The 17,235-nt window shown below is 43.7% G+C and overlaps 1 protein-coding gene across 1 annotated transcript in view; it reads left to right on the top strand.

Annotated features, from left to right (window-relative positions):
* LOC119161937 (peroxiredoxin-6) overlaps positions 1–16,966 on the top strand; it is a 54,592-nt gene extending 37,626 nt beyond the window's left edge. The window contains exons 2-6 of the mRNA XM_037414433.2: positions 7,239–7,395; positions 9,115–9,258; positions 11,940–12,013; positions 15,378–15,450; positions 16,634–16,966. Coding sequence (XP_037270330.1) covers positions 7,239–7,395; positions 9,115–9,258; positions 11,940–12,013; positions 15,378–15,450; positions 16,634–16,768 — 583 coding nt within the window. The 3' untranslated portion in view covers positions 16,769–16,966. The remainder of the gene's footprint in view (positions 1–7,238; positions 7,396–9,114; positions 9,259–11,939; positions 12,014–15,377; positions 15,451–16,633) is intronic.
* The last annotated feature ends 269 nt before the right edge of the window (positions 16,967–17,235 follow it).

Raw genomic sequence — 17,235 nt, 5'->3', positions numbered from 1 at the left:
CGGTCCGCAAAAGTGGTATGGCTTTTTTCACAACCAACAAATCGCTGCAGAACAAGTTCGCTTTCTTGAACTGCGCACACACTGGGTCTTGTCGTGGCCTAAGCGATGGTAGAGCCCGCACCGGATATGCTTAGTCGCTTGTGCTCAGGTTTGGGCGCACGTTGAAGAATTCCAGGTGGTCGAAATTCCGGAACCCTCCCCTATGGCGTCTCTTATACACATATGGTGATTTTGGGATGTTAACTCCCCCATGTCAATCAACTCAATCAATCAGAGCCCTCAGCGTGGGTCTCCGGCGCCCCAGTACAAAAGCAGAGTGGTGGCCTGCATGGAACATGCACGAGTGCATGGCCGTCCTCTCCAACGCACGGTTGACACGGCAAGCCTTCCATGGTGATTCCTGCCTTAAAACGTAAGGAAACCAGACACGTGTCAGACTTGTGTCTGCGCAGCCTTTGACGCGTCATTATTCACGAGCAATTTCACTTACGGTTCAGAAAGGCAACAGGGAGGGTCTTGCATCTTCATCCAAAGTAGTATGCAAAAGCGAGTAAATATTCATCCTGATAAATTGATTACATTGGTCTATCACAACACACTTGTGTTCTTTGATGCTGGGGGCCAGAGCTAAAAGAATCACATTTGCGTTTTTGTTCTTGAACCTTATCACCTATACGTGATTTATTCGATTACCAGGAGAATATTTATGTTTAAACGCAGACCAAAAACAACTGCCAGGCAGACTTGCAAGAAGAAGCCAACATTTCGCTTCTTTCGACTAATGGATATGGAATCGTTGGTGATGCGAAATCCACTAGACACGAGGCGTGGGGATGGGGAGGGAGTGGCTTTACTGCATGCATACGGAAAAAGACAACTGTCAGTCAGGAGCAAATGACTATTTTCTCTGCTGACGCCATGCAAAATTTGAGATGCCCACGTGATTCCTGCTACCTTGAAAAAATTTGAACTGCTCACGCATCCTAATTGTAGCTCGGCGTGGTCAACTTTCTTTGAGCAGAGCTTTAGCGCTGGGTGCGAAGCGTACGTCACGTGGGAAGGAATATAGAGTAAACAGCTGCCCTACGTGAGCCCTCTCTTCGTAATAAATGAATCAAGGTGCTCAGCACACTGCCTATCTGCCAAAAGTCTAGTCGTGGCGGATTAAACACTATGTACCTAAAAAGAACTGTCCAACCAGGAAGTCATTCCACAGGAAAAGCTGTTATGGGATCACAACACGGGTTACGCGCAGAGTCATAGTTGTCCACTGCCGCCACCTCTGACATAAGCTGCACACTGTTTAAAGCATCGCGGAAATTTTCAACGTGGTAAGGTCTTGCGTGCACGTGAGCGGGAAAATTATCGTGGTAGTTACGGTCATACCTGCAGGCAACTGGAGCAAAATAAGCTGTAGTTTTAGGTCGTTGTGTCGTTTACCCACGTCCCGGCTGGGCTGCCTAAACCACCCGTTTTCAAATGCACATTACACTTCCGTTGACTACGAGAGTTAGAGGTGCAATCCACACTGCCACGGCTGGTACGACACCTGGCGAATCGAACAGGCATAGATTTCTTCTTTCACAGACCGCAAATCCAGTTACGATTTCAATAAAGAAATTCTGATCATAGAAGATACGAATCGTGTAAACAAGCTTTGACTTTCATATGAGTTCCCAGGGTTATAAGGGATTGTGCCACACCAGTTCCCCTAAAAATTATGCAAGTATGATGGGAAAAATTGGACGCAGCCGACAGAGTTCGAGTCTGTGCGGGGAGACTCTAAATGATTTCATCTCTTTATCCACTCGGCCACGACAGCTACATTTAAGCAATAGCGTTAGAGAGCTCGAGTCGCAGAAATTCCGCCGTCGGCGTCGGCCCTGTTGGTTGTGAGTGAAAGATCGTCCTTGAGCGAAAAAGCTCGTTACAGAGATTGCCGCGGGAGGCTACTACTTGTTCACGCGTGCGCGCGCGTTTACACTGAGAAAGCCGCGCATTCGATGAAAAAGAGAAAAGAAGTGCTCAAGGTACCGAGGCGTGGGTGACGTAGTTTCTTTGTCCCTTCCATGCCTCCCTGCTTAGCTTCAAGCGCTTTCATCGGGACGAGAGAATGCGGTTGCAGCATGCGACAAACTTTTGTAACTCCTTTCACACTGGAAGGATTCTTGAAATTTTTGCTGCGTTGAATAGGCTCTTCTAGTGAGTTCATTCCAAGGTTACTTGAAAAAGTGTTTCAGGGCGCCTTTTACGCATTTTCTTTGACAGGTGTCATCACGAAAACGAGCCTATTCGGTGATTTGTAGGTGCATTTAGGAGGCCTTAAACTACGTCAAAAACGACCGGGATACCGCAGCCATCGCCGCTAAAAACACACAGGAACTTTCAAACAGCTCTAAAAATGGAGAACTATGTCCATCTAGCGGAAAACATATCATGTCTTTCCAAAGGCGTTGATCAAGTAAACAGCAAACGCTAGATAGTGTGCTGCCATCTGTGAGGCATTGTCAGAATCTTTATGGCCTGCCGAATGGCGACCGCGTGGCATGTATCTTGCGGGACATGTGACTATTGCTTTAGACCAAATACATGTATGTACCATTCGCATGCGCGCTCTGGTACATTCTACTGTGTGCGTGTGTTTGCGCGTGTGTGCGTGTATGTAACGAAACAATAATAACTATGCACTTAGCGGTTGAAGGGCACACTAGAGGCCGGATTTCGATATCGCGTTCAACTCCTAAAGGAGAAGCTTAAGGGTTCCCCGTTTTTTTTTCTTTGATAGAACTTATTACAAATGTGCGAATTGTACAACATAGCGAACAAAATGCCTAAGTGAGTTTTTATAATCGGAATGTAAACGTTGCACTGAATAAGGTTTTAAGCAGCAATGTATTTAAAAAGGAATCAGTGCAATGCCTTTCCCGAACAGTGTATACTAGTCTGGCTGCAGTTCTAGGTATTTAGAAAAGCCCCGGATGCGGGACCGAATGCGCAATCGGTCCCGCATTCCTGTCTAAGGAGCAAGTTATCTATAAGCTCTGCATTCTCGTTAGTAAAACCTTGTCAACAAGCAGAATTGTTTTGGGTGGCAGAAGATAACACATGCCATGAGAATTTAAATACAAACCCTTTGCTAGACGTTCCTTCAAAGAATGACAGCCTTACAGATTATGAAACAATGTTCTATGGCCTCTGCAACTGCACAGAGGCGGAAATTATTCGAAGATACAAAAATGCCTATGCCGTTTAACCAGGTCTTCACAGGTAGGGCATTTTTGTGTGCACTTTAAAGACAAACGATTCGTATATTGGTTAAACTATCATTTTCTTCACCCATACAAGCACGTCATGTCCCTGTTTTCGTTAAATTATATCGGTAAAATAGCAAAGGAAATCACATATCTAATATTTCATTACGTAGGTCTATCCTTGAAATAGAAAACAAATATATATTTAATAATCTGACTCTCTGAAAACTCACTGATTTGTACACCGAACGCATAAATCCTTGAAAATTGGGTAGTGGGACAGAGTTATAGGGCACAACTAAACTTGAGAAGACATCGGCAGGGTAGACTTCCAAGAATGATCGAGGCAGCGGGTAGGCGCAGTCTCGAAAGTAGAAGAAACGAGACACTATTTGTCTAACAGAGAGGTACACTAATCCAAATCCACCTGCGCAAACTTGTCTAAGAACACTGTCACTTCTCATTGACTCATAGTTTGTTGACCAAATAAAGGTAACAAATATTAGCCAAAACCTTTGAAGATACACCCCGGAGAAATTGAGTACTTGCAGTACACACAATACTTTTGTTCCCAGAAATAAATTACGTGCTGTAGCTCTGCCAGATATTGAAAGGTCATGGTTTATAAATGTTTACTGGTGTCACAAAACAAGCGCTCAAAAGGGGCGCGCCGCCAAATTCTCGTGACGAAACGCCGGAGTGACGCCGCGAGGCCAACGATAAAAAAAAGAAGAAAACAAACATCCAAAGACTCCCCGGGCGAGCGACTCTCTCCCCTCGGAAGCGTGGGTTCGCCGACGAACCTCCTCTCATCGGCGCCCGAGCAAGCCCTCGGATGTTCTAGACGGAAAGGGGCGTGGTGATGCCGGGTTGAGTCATCCGTCGCGGACGGCCCTCGTATCGTCTCGACCTTTCCCCCAGCCTTCGCTGCGCATCGCGCCGACGAAATGATGAGAACTTTCTGGAATCTCGCGCGGAAGGTATTGAATCAAGCAGCTGAGACGAGAGATCAGAAGAAGACGGAAGTTAGCGCCAGAGCGCGTAGGGATTCCGCCGTGTAGTCGGCGAAGGTTTTGTCCGTAGAGACAAAGCAGGAGAAGAAGATGATTTCCCCCTGAGGAGTGACGACTCGAGCTACAGGCAAGAGCGTGTGTTTACCGCTATCGAGCGAAGACGCGTGGCAACAGCTGCGTGTGTGAAGCCGACGTGTTTCCGGCGAAGAAGTTTGAAGCTTGGAGAGTGGCCAATTGAATACGCGAGGTTTCCTGGAAGAGAAGCTTCGGCGAGGTTTCCTGGAAGAGAAACTTCAGGGGCAGCGGAACGACAACAACGCTGGACTTTGAGTGAGTGATTCTCGGAAGAGTATGCTCCAGACTTTTGTTCCAAGAACTTTGGACCGAATAGGTTTTCTATCTCTTTAGTCTTTAAGTGTCTTGGTTGTTCAATGCATGCGACTGCATTGTAGTGCGTATTGTTGTCTGTGTCCGTTGTTTCGAGTGTGGCTGATTGTACTGTGTAGTACGTTGTTTGATTGGTGACATATTGTATGCAACTATTGTGGAGTGTGCATACTTGTGTATTGTTTTTTATCTGCCAATAATGAGAATATAATTTTGTTTGTTTATCAACTCTCGGCTCTGACTTGTTTTTTGTGCCACAGCCGGCGTCCGCTGGCGCGCCAAAAAGGACCACTTCTAAATTGTCCACGCTTTCAATGTGCTGTTCGGGGGGCCGATACTTCGGCCCATGGAATTAGCCCGGCGATCGCCTCCCGAATTAATGGGACCTGTGACAACTGGGCATAACATTTAAGGTTGATATACGTTCTTCCTAATAAGGTGTGCTTGTCTTATAAGCATACAATGAAACGCCAAGGTATTTTGGTGGTACACAGTACCATGCTCGAAATCTGTTGGTTTACAAGTGCATGGGCCATACCGGATTCCCGAATTCTTAGCAAAATTGATCCGTGCAGCAAAATAGGTTCCAAACTCTTCAATTGTGGACACCATTGTTTTTTACTGAAATTGTTTCTACAAAAGAATGCCAGGTCATCCGCATACGCTAATACTTCGAAACTCATTACCATAAACACTGAAAGCCTTCACTTGGTATGGTGTGATCACGGTTAAGCACAGTGCTTCCGGGTGGAAAAAGCTCCAGGCCTGCACGGAAGAAGCAGAACAATCACAACGAAAGCATGAAGAGTGGCTTTCAAAGCCTCTCTGAACACTGTTGGAAAATTGCTTGAAGCACAGATGCAAGGTATCCACTACGCCATAAATATTCATAACTTCTACAGAGTAAGCCGACATTCACTATGCATGCTATCCTTCGTCATTTTTTGGAGAATCCTAGTATCCGCTAAACACGTGGAACGAGTTTTGTGTTGAATTCAGTGGCTGACGACGATGAAGAATTGCCCGTGAAGTGAGTATGGGCCACAGTTAGTGGGTAATGAAAAACAAGCTTTTGTAATGTGTTGTAGCATTGGACGACCCACTTGTTGCGCGATTTGCATTGTGTGAAGCCTGGTTTTTCCTCTGTCAATATAAAACGCCTTATTACTCGTATTAGCGCGATATCTTTTGCCGACATCAAACCGACCTAGAGCAAGTTTGCAAACGAGTACTCAGCAGCGGCGTGGCTCAGTGGTAAAATACTCGGCTGGCACGCTGTGAGCACTGGTTTTAATCTGACTATGACAATACATGTCCTTGATGTTCTTTATTAGAGTTTTTTTGTTTCGTGTGATAACTATTACGAGCACAGGCGGTGGCGGCCGCAGACAACTACGGTTTTGCGGCTCTGCGCGTAACCCGTGTTGCGATCCCATAACAGCTTTCGCTGTAGAAGCACTTTCTGGATGGACATTTCTTCTTTAACTACATGGTGTTTAATCCGCTACGACTTGAAATGCTGTGCTACCTTTGTGTTCTGTGTGAAACAGCTTCGCTCATTATACCTCTTCAAGAAGTGCAATGACTGCTCGAGTTTTTAAACAAAATAAAGGGTGCCATATGATGATGATGATATCTCGCTGCTCTTTTTTCGACATTTTCTGCACAAGAGGTTGCCACAGTATGGAAGAAAATGTGTTCAATAGTTCTATACATTTGGCAAATGGGCCGTTTGCTGAGAAACTAGATTCATTTATTACGAAAAGAGGCCTCATGTGGGGGAGCTGTTTACTCTATATTCCTTCCCACGTGTTGTACACTTCGCAACCAGCCTTACAGCTCTGCTCAAAGAAAGTTGACCACGCAGAGCTACAATTAGGATGCGTGAGCAGTTCAAATTTTTTCATGGTAGCAACAATCGCGTGAGCATCTCAAATTTCGCATGGCGTCAGCAGAGAAAATGTCACTTGCTCCCGACTGCCAGTTGTCTTCTTCAGTATGCAGGCAGTAAAGCCACTCCCTCCCCCCCCCCCCCCAACCCCTCGTGTCCAGAGGCTTTCGCCTCTCCGACCATTTCATCTCCATTAGTCGAAAGAAGCGAAACGTTCGCTTCATCTTTGCAAGTGTGCCTGGCAGTTGTTTTTGGCCTGCGTTTGAACACAAATATCTCCCTGTGTACCAAAGAAGCGACTCCGTGATCATTACGACGCTGCAGCTCATTTTGAGGAAACGCCGACAAGCTGAAATCATATTGCTTTCAAATTGGCTGCCTTCTTGTGAACCCTTTATCAGCCAATCTCATTCAATCAGGATATTGTGCTAGAAATAGTTATGCTTTTCCCTCTCTTTCTAAAGTACCGTACCATGCAGTGTACTGCATCAAAATTTTCTTCCTGAGCGTATATGACTCCGCCAGAAGTATACGGCTAAATGGGCACGCGTGTCTTTGTTTAGGAAGCACGGCCGACAATAACGATAGCAATTCGTGTCTGATAATGGATCCTTTATTTGTGGCTACGGACTGAAACAAGTTTGACTGGACGTGTATTCTGCAATACGTAAGGCACTGCCTTTTTTTTCTGTGCAGCTGGGGCATCCTGTTCTCACATCCATCGGATTTCACCCCGGTGTGCACCACCGAGCTGGGCGCAATGGCGAAGATCCACTCCGACTTCGAGAAGCACAACATCCGCGTCATCGCCCTATCTTGCAACTCTCTCGAGTCACATAAGATGTGGATCAAGGTGGGCCATTTTCACGGACCTCATTGCTCGTTTTCTGAAATTGAATATGAGCTGGATTTTCAACTTACAAACTTGTTTATTATATTCAGCTGGTTTTACAGGCTGTGAAATCTTATGACAATATATCGTCTCCCTATCTACACCTTGCTATTCTGAGACGCTAGGCAAGAAGAGTAGTTACAGTCGTGGACAGTTTAAAATTACATTTGAACCCCTTAGTAACGAAAGTCGTAAAGAGAGAACTTATCGCCAAAGAGAACAAATTTGGTCTCTCTGGCGAATGTCCAGACATTGGAATGCACTTGCCACATCTCGGCAGAAAAGAAACATTAAATAGCACTCGTGCTATGCCGAAAGTTTTAGACAGGGATCCTTCACCTGTTTTGTCAACTAAGAGCTAGCTGTGATACCACAAGTTTCAGAATTGCTGCGACGCTTATTGGACAAATAGAGTCCATACACTATGGCCAAGAAGCATCGGTGTCACTATTGCTTTCAGATTTGCCAGTTGTGCTTAAAATAAACAAACCTGAGCTTCTTTCTTTGCCGACTCACCCGGAGGAGTTGACAGCCGCCTGCCTTGTTTTTGGGGTGCCTTACATGCATTTTCCCAACAAACGTAGTTATTTCAGGAGCCATCACATTCATCTGTGTGCGTTTTTCGTTCTCTAATAGCTCGCTTGCGGATCTTTAAAGTAGTTAAGTGTTGAAGTCGAACATACCTTCCTGTGTGACTGTGAGCACATGGCACTAGCGACGAAGTGCACTCCCTCGAAGTGCACTCAAGTTGCCCTGCATGACAAGGGTGTCACTCAAGCACTGGCAGACGTGCCTGCAAACAGATGAACACTAACTTGGCGAGAACTCCTAAAATCAACTACATGCGCTCGTTCATTTCTGGAGCTCTCCTCTACGACGTCTCTCATAATCATGCGGTGGTTTTGGGACGTTAAACCCCACAAATCAATCAATAAATCTCACTGCACTGGCTTGGTCTGCACCATGTTGGTTTGTGGTGAATGGCCTCCCGGCGGTGAGGCTGCTTTCGTCACTCCTCGAACAGCCAATGCATACCGCTGAGCGATAAGCCGGAGCGATTGGAGAGCATCCACCGGAGCAAAAGTGATGCGCAGGAGCATTTCCGGAGCAAAAACGAGAGCATAATCATGGGATTAGCCCCGTTTTCCTCCAATTTCCTTCGTCCGGCACCCACCGGAGGAACGGTAGAAAACGAATTTGCTCCGGTACCATCCCGTTTAGGTTAGGCCACCGGAGCAGAGCGGGCACAACATTCGCCGATTCCTCCCAGCTGGGTATATTTTTGTTTACAGTGTATAAGCAAAACACTTGCATCTTATTCAGATATTTGAGTGTGCATAACATTTCCACTTGTGTTTACTGCGTACTACATCTATGCGCCTTGTAACATTGTGGTGATTTTAAAGTGAGATGTCAACCATCATTCGTGCTTCGCACATCATCAATTCCCACTGCACGTGAGATCTGCTCATTTTTTAACGAGTCAATACCGGTGGCCTTGATGCTGATCAATCCGAGAGAGCCGTCACTGAAGAGGGCGAGGATTGTGTGAGCTGTTAGGAGGGATCATACACGGGACAATGTATAGTGATAAAGAGTGAACCAACCAGCCAGCATTTTTGCCTTATGTACGTACGTTTCATTATAGTTCCCGCAACCTAATGTATCTGAAACACCCAGGACATCATCGCGTTCAACGACCTGCGAATGAACAACCTGCCATTTCCCATTATATCGGACGAGAAACGCGAGCTGGCCGTGCAACTTGGCATGCTGGATCCCATCGACAAGGACACCGAGGGCATACCTCTCACATGCAGGGCGGTGCGTATACCTGTCTTCAATGTAAAGGTGTCCCCGCATAGGACAGTTGCCCTGCAAATGCAGTGCGGGCACATTTTTCACGCCTCCAGATTTTGCCATGTAGTGTTTTTATAATAGTTAGTTCAATTTTCACGTTAGTATTGTAATAAACTCCATTTGCGACCATTTCACAAGAAAAAATCTTGTGGACAAAATGTTTTGCAGACATTGTAAACCTCAACGAAAGGGTGCTTCAGTTATATAATGTGTGGCATTCGATTGATTGATTGATATGTGGGGTTTAACGTCCCAAAACCACCATATGATTATGAGAGACGCCGTAATGGAGGGCTCCGGAAATTTCGACCACCTTGGGTTCTTTAACGTGCACCCAAATCTGAGCACACGGGCCTACAGCATTTCCGCCTCCATCGGAAATGCAGCCGCCGCAGCCGGGATTTGAACCCGCGACCTGCGGGTCAGCAGCCGAGTATCTTAGCCACTAGACCACCGTGACGGGGCAATGTGTGGCATTCAACTTTGCCGAAATACATTTTCTTGTAGTAAACTAGAAATGCATCTTCATGTGAAAGCAACTGAAACACACGCCAACTTGTGTCGGGCAAATATATACCGACATATCAGTTCTCAACTTGAAAGATAACGCGCCTTGTTTCTTAGTGTAGCTTTCTGTCTGATGCCCCGTAAACAGCTTTCATGCAAAACAAGACGCGTTTAGATTTGTTGGTCAAAATCAATTGATGTATTACATCGGCGAACTCGGTAGCAGCAGAACTGGGATAAAAGCACGCTTAATTTATGGCGTACAATTCGTTATCATGATAGGATGCTTTTCTGCACGCATTAACCACACCAAATGTTTCGATCGTACCGAAGGCCAGGTCAGACGCTTTAAGATTAATGCTATAGAAATACGACGGCGCTTCATCAAAAAGAAGAATATCAGAAGCAGTTTGGATGAACAAAACCAGAATTTCAACAGCTTTACCCCGTATTTTCGAGAACACATTAGGCTGAGCTAATACATTATGGTTACCAAATTACAAGCGAATCCTTTTTTTTGTTTTTACAGCATTTTGCACTACGGATAGCTTTTTTTTGCAGGTGCACCCAAAGCACGGCTTATTATCACCTTTTCATTGTACCAGCATTCAACAGCAACAGTACTGTGCGGAACTGAAAACCGTGACTTCGACCGTTACAGTAAAGCTTTACATATCCCCACTGACTGTGGCGGGCCATGTTGTCTGTTTGTTTTAGAAATTTGAGAGCCACATTTTGAAAGGGCCCAATGCTCCAACGTAGCTTCTAATCAGTACAGTTGAAGTGCATTGTCATCGGTGGATGTTATTGAATTAGCATACGCCGTTTCAAAGAATTTCATTAAGCCAACGTCGTGAAAATACGCAAAATACATTGTGGAATTTGTTCCATCACGCACGAAGATTACGGCCCGAAATTCAAAAACTAAACTTCTACCTTGAGTTTCTTCGCTAATAAACTTCTGACAGTGAAACTTACGATATCAGAGTTCTCAGTGTTCAGTTTATCAATCTAAAACTCTAAATTGAAATCTAAATCATAATCGTTTCTTCTTAGTGCTCACTTAAAAAATACGTGATTGTTCTGAATAATTCGAATGTTATTTACAACTCAATCTTCATTGTGATACTTGGTAAGCGAGGAAACGCGAAAAAACAAACCGCGGTTAGAGACGCCACCTTCACACTCCCGTACCAGACACTGTGCCAACATACATTTTGAAAGGGTCCACTGGTCCAACGTAGCTTCTAATCAATACTATTGAAGTGCATTGTCATCGATGAATGTCAAAGACTTAGGATGCGCCATTTCAGAAAGTTTAATCCAGCCGACGTCGGGAAAATGCGCAAAATACATTGTAAAATTTGTACCGTCACGTGCGAAGATTACGGCCCGAAATTCAAAAACTAAAGTTTTACCTTGCGTTTCTTCGCTAATGATGAACTTATGACAGTGAAACTTATGATATCACAGTTCTCAGAGTTCAGTTTATCAATCTAAAACTCTAAATTGAAGTCTAAGTCATAATCGTTTTTTCTTAATGCTCATTTAGGACGAACGTGATGGTTCTGAATGATTTGATTGTTATTTACAACTCAATCTTCATTGTGATACTTCGTAAGCGAGGAAACGCGAGAAATAAACCGCGGTTATAAACGCCACCTTCACACTCCTGTACCAGACACTGTGCCAAAATACATTTTGATAGGGTCCACTGGTCCAACGAAGTTCTAATCAATACAATTGAAGTGCATTGTCATCGATGTATGTCAGAGACTTGGGATGCGCCGTTTCAGAAAGTTTAATCGTAGCCAACGTCGTGAAAAGACGCAAAATACATTGTGAAATTTGTACGATCACGCGCGAAGATTACGGCCCGAAATTTAAAAACTAAAGTTCTACCTTGAGTTTCTTCGCTAATTATGAACTTATGACAGTGAAACTTATGATATCACAGTTCTCAGAGTTCAGTTTATCAACCTAAAACTATAAATTCAAATCTAAATCTTAATCGCTTCTTTTTAGTGTCTATTTAAGACATACGTGATGGTTCTGAATGAATAGAATGGTAATTACAACGCAATCTAGATTGTCCTATACCTAATTGACTGTTTTTGCGTCTTTTTTTACCCTCAAAGGTGTTCATCATCGCACCTGACAAGAAACTGAAGCTCTCTATGCTGTATCCAGCCACCAGTGGCAGAAACTTTCCGTAAGTATGCACTCGTAATATTGTAGGGCAACTCCTTTAATTACATAAAGAATTTAGCATTGCCACAGCTCCCGTCTATTTATGCATGCCAATTGAACTGCACACAAACACACACACACACACACACACACACACACACACACACACATATATATATATATATATATATATATATATATATATATATATATATATATATATATATATATATATATATATATATATATATATATATATATATATATATATATATATATATATATATATATATATATATATATATATATATATATTCAGATAAATTGTGGACTCAAGGTGAACCACGAGTTAATTATCTAGACAAGTACATTGCAGCCGTCCAACGTGATATAATCAGGGAATATGAAAAGCACCGACCCATTCGTAACAATCTGTCCAAGGAGGAGTGGGAGGCTTTGCACAGTTTAAGTGCCAGCCAGGGCATCATTATCAAACGTGCTGATAAGGGTGGTGCTGTAGTTGTTCTCGACAGGACTGACTACATCAAAGAAGGGCTTCGCCAACTGGCAGATGGAAATTTCTATAAAGAACCCCCTTGTGATCCGACAGAAGAATATGAAAGTACAAGCAAGGTCTCACTAATATCATTACGTAAGTGTGGTAAGATAACGTATCCTATGCTTAAAATGATTTCACCTGGCAACTCGTCTCCTGGGCGCTCCCATATACTACCCAAAATTTATAGGATTAACAATCCCGGCCGACCTATAGTTTCCAGCAACGGCACTGCTACTGAAAAAACCTCGTTTCATTGACTCTCTCTATAAGCACATCCCTCAATCATTCTCATCATACATTAAAGATACCAGCTCTTCCTTCGACAAGTCTCCAAACTTTATGCGCCTCTATAATGCTATTTGGTCACCATGGATGTCTCATCACTGTAGATAAACATTCCCCACACCGAAGGAATCGCCGCCACAATTACCACCTATGGAAAAAGTAAATCAGCGAGTGAGTTCGACGAAGGCTCTTTAGAGGTGCTCCTAAATCTTGTACTTTAACATAACAACTGAATTTGACCAAAAACATTACCTACAAGTGAACGGAACTGCCATGGAAACCAAAATGGCCTCAAATTACGCAAATATTTTCATGGCCTCTTTGGAGATTCCTTTCCTCAAAAATTCTTCATTCAAACCAATATTCTACCGACGTTTACTTGATGATATATTCTTCGTGTGGGCTCATGATGAGCATATTCTTTCCAAATTGATTTCCGATTTCAACTCTGTGCATGATTCGATAACCTTCACGCACACGTATTTGCAGAAGTGTCCACTTCCTTGATGTCACTGTATCACTCAGTTGCACCACGATATCTACTTCCTTGTATAAAAAAACCAACTGACCACCAACAGTATCTCCGCTTCCACAGCAGCCACCCCCCTCACTGCAAAACAGGTGTTCCTTACTCTCAAGCCCACAGATACAGAAGAATTTGCTCTGAAATTACGCAATGCGTCACCCACGCACAGGAATCAAGAACAGCCTTCTTGCGTCTAAGGTACCCCGAAAAAATGACTGGCAATGCAATTGAGCATGCTCGCTCTTTGGACCGAGAGTCAACAATGGGAGAAATAAGCGGAAATAAAGATATAATGTCAGGGGCAAATTTAATCCTCACATACCCCACCGCCGCCCCTCGGGTGAATTCTATACTAAGCCGCCACTTTAACATACTTAAACAGAGTAGTCGCCTCTCTGCCGTTTTTCAGACTCCACCCAAGGTTGTTTACCGAAGAAATAAAAACCTGAGAGACTAACTGGTCAGGGTCAAAACACACAAATCTGACCACTATCAGGGGTGAACCGTGTGGGGAACCTCGCTGCAGAGTGTGCACACACATGGTGACCACAAATACGGCCGAAGCCTCCTGTTCAGGCTTGTGTACAAAATTAAAAACTACCTTAACTGTGACTCAGCCGATTTGGTATACAAAGTTCGCTGTGAGGTGTGAAAACAGGAACATACTGGACAAACGGAAACCACGTTCCGTTTGCGCTTCAACAACCACAGGGCACACGTAAAGGGCCTCCCCATTTTTCCGTTCTCCAAACATATCAACCTCCAAGGCAACTCTTTCGAACGCGTAAGTATTATACTGCTTCGATCCGGCCTCCAGATCACACGGGAGTGCGAGTAGTGGGAGTCTTACTTGATACAGAAATTCCGATCACTTACCCACGAAATCAACGAGAGCCCTGGGCGACTGATGTGCCTCCGCGAAGTTTCGTGAAACACAGACAGCGAATTACTCAATTAATTTATTTACACATACATAAAGTCGCCCACATAGGATGATCAACCTAGTGCTTGAAAATAAACGAATTCGATGCTACGTGCATCAACCGGCACGTGTTTGCATTATTAATTTATTTATTTTTAAGCACTTTTTATTTCTTTGTTAATGTTTTTGTTTGTTCATTTCCTAAAGAATATAGATTTATTTATTTTGAGTATAGCTTGTTATACACTTTTCTACAAGAGAGGCCAGAAGGGGGAGAGGGCACATTTGGCTTTGCATTGTGGCCAATGTGTTCCTGAAGCTGGAGCAGGCCGTATGTTTCTTGTTTGTGTGTGTGTGGCCCGACCACGTGAACTTTAACTCGATCCATGTGTGGGATGCGAGTAAGCGGAAATATGTTTCACTTTTCTCCTTTTTCTTGGTCGCCACCTCTACAGGCGCGTCTTATCGACCTTTAGTTATAATTACACACCTGCTTCTGGCGGCTCTCCGTCGCTCCTTTATTCTTCTTCTTCTTTTTCTTCTTCTTCTCTGTCGCTTGCCTCGTTAGCCCAGTTTCCTCGTTTTTCTTCTTTCTTTCTTTCTTTCTTTTCTTTTTTCTTTTCGTTTGGGCCTCCAAACTGTGAGGGTGGCTCCGGCTACGGGAACCTGTATCATTTCACCAAGATCCTTCCAAGAAGGCTGGTCCACCAGCCGAAACTGTTAGTAATAAATAAATAAATGATTTTTTGTGTCCCATACTGCCCTATTCTCGAAGTTTGTGATATATATATATATATATATATATATATATATATATATATATATATATATATATATATATATATATATATATATATATATATATTTATATTTATATATATATATAACAATTTTCAATTTACTCTGTCCAGTCTCGAGCTCCTTCTTGTAAACAAAGCAATCTGGTGGTGCTCTTGATAAAATGATGCAGGCGTAATGAAACACGATTATGCTTATTACTACAATAAGCGACTTGATGACCACTCAACGGTAAAAAATACAACCAAAAATGTGTCATCGCTTTTAGGAGCTTATGGGGGTCGCTTATTTTGCAGAGAATTGTTTCGAGCGGTGGCATCCCTGAAGCTCACGGAGGAGAAGAAGGTGGCTACTCCGGCCAATTGGATGGTGAGCGTGCGTGATAATTTTGGTATAAAATGGCTCTGCATGCAAATCCTAACGCAGGAGAGAAGTCAGGACAACAGAAATGGTGTTCGTGGTGTATTGTTTTCATTAATGTTTCCGTGCCTGCACGCCCAATCTTTTACCCCAAATACGTGCTAACTAGATCTGCTCTCTGTTATTCCAAGATAATTTTCAAGAGCGTGCGTATCATTGCTTGGTGTTTTAGACGAGGAAAGCGAGTAATACCACAGTAATGCACACATTACCGAGCCGTATACTGGAAGGTGATGAAGTAACAGTGACGTACGCACGCACGCACGGAGACAGACACAGAAACATACCGACACAAACACACGCACGCAGTCACATACACACTTGAACACACACTGACACACACACCAATATATGCACTCACACTCACACGCAGACACACAGTGATCTGCAAACGCGCACACGTGCGCACGCAAGCACACGCACAGACACGCACGCACGCAAATACGTTCTTTATTGGTGGTCATTATTAGCCTTAATCGTTATTTGCCGTTCAGAAGTGTGCAGTACACGTGGCCTGCACATTACGGAATGTAGGGAAACTCGCTATGTAGACTGCCAGCTTGGCTTTCTGTTGAACAAATGCGCACTTAACAGAGACAACGACGAACGGAAAATGTACGAACAAGGCGTCCTTCCTGCGTTACTCAGACCGAAATGGTGAGGGTTACCACAAAACGCTCAACTAGCTCTACCTTTTTTTTCTCACATGTAGATGAAAATTTTTCCATGTGGGTGCCATAGAATCCAGGATTGTAGCCATAGCTAATTCATCGTAAAATGGTAGAGATCAAATCGTGGCCCGCCTCGTTTGACTTCGCTGTGCTCCTTCATATGCTGTAATTTTTTAGAAACTTGATTTATTTATTGGCTTCCTTGGTGCAAGATTCTCGATTCACGTTTTTTTTTTTTGCTGTTATTGCGATTGTTCACACATTTTCACGCATTTCTATTGCAGCATTGTTTTGCGAACTCCTCAACATCTTGAAATGTTAAACAATGCGCTTATACATCGTAGTTTATTTTCTTGTTCGTGTATTGTAAATATGTAACCGTATGAAACTACCTGGGTTCTTTGAAACTGTAATTGAACATCGATATTTTCTATTCTTTAGCGTACTTTGCGTATTTGCAGCCGGGTGAGCCGTGCATGGTGATTCCGAGCGTGAAAGACGAAGAGATCCCACTGCTGTTCCCCAAGGGCGTGACATCCTACAATGTGCCATCGGGCAGAAAGTACATCCGTGTCACCCCCCAGCCTGATCCATGACTTGGCTGTGGACGGGCGCACCATATACTGCATCACAGGCACCATGTTACTGCATCAACTCACAGGGAACATTCCCGAACGCTTAGACAACTTCACATAGCCAATCCTGTAGTATGCACACTGCTTATTTCATGGGCTTGCTTCAAATTGTACCCGCGCTGAAAAGAAGCAGCAATAAACTCGATTCATGTAACTGGCCATACATATCCCATGCGCGTCACCATTCTATGCTGTCCGCTAGCTTCAAAGTTATATCTGCGTTATATTCAAGCAACCTGGGGCTGAACTTCTTCCACGATCACCCCAAATTTTATGAGAGATAAGATATTGAGTAATGCAAGTGCGAAAAGAATGATTCATCAATGCGTGTGCCATTAAACCAAGACATGCTTTGGAAAAGAGCTCTGTTTAAACAAGGCTGGTTTGTGAAATGAAGTATGAACAAATACACAAACAAAAATCCCAGA

Source organism: Rhipicephalus microplus, chromosome X (genome assembly GCF_043290135.1).
Source record: "Rhipicephalus microplus isolate Deutch F79 chromosome X, USDA_Rmic, whole genome shotgun sequence".
NCBI classification, from domain to species: Eukaryota; Metazoa; Arthropoda; class Arachnida; order Ixodida; family Ixodidae; genus Rhipicephalus; species Rhipicephalus microplus.
This window is presented reverse-complemented; position numbering and strand designations above follow the sequence as displayed.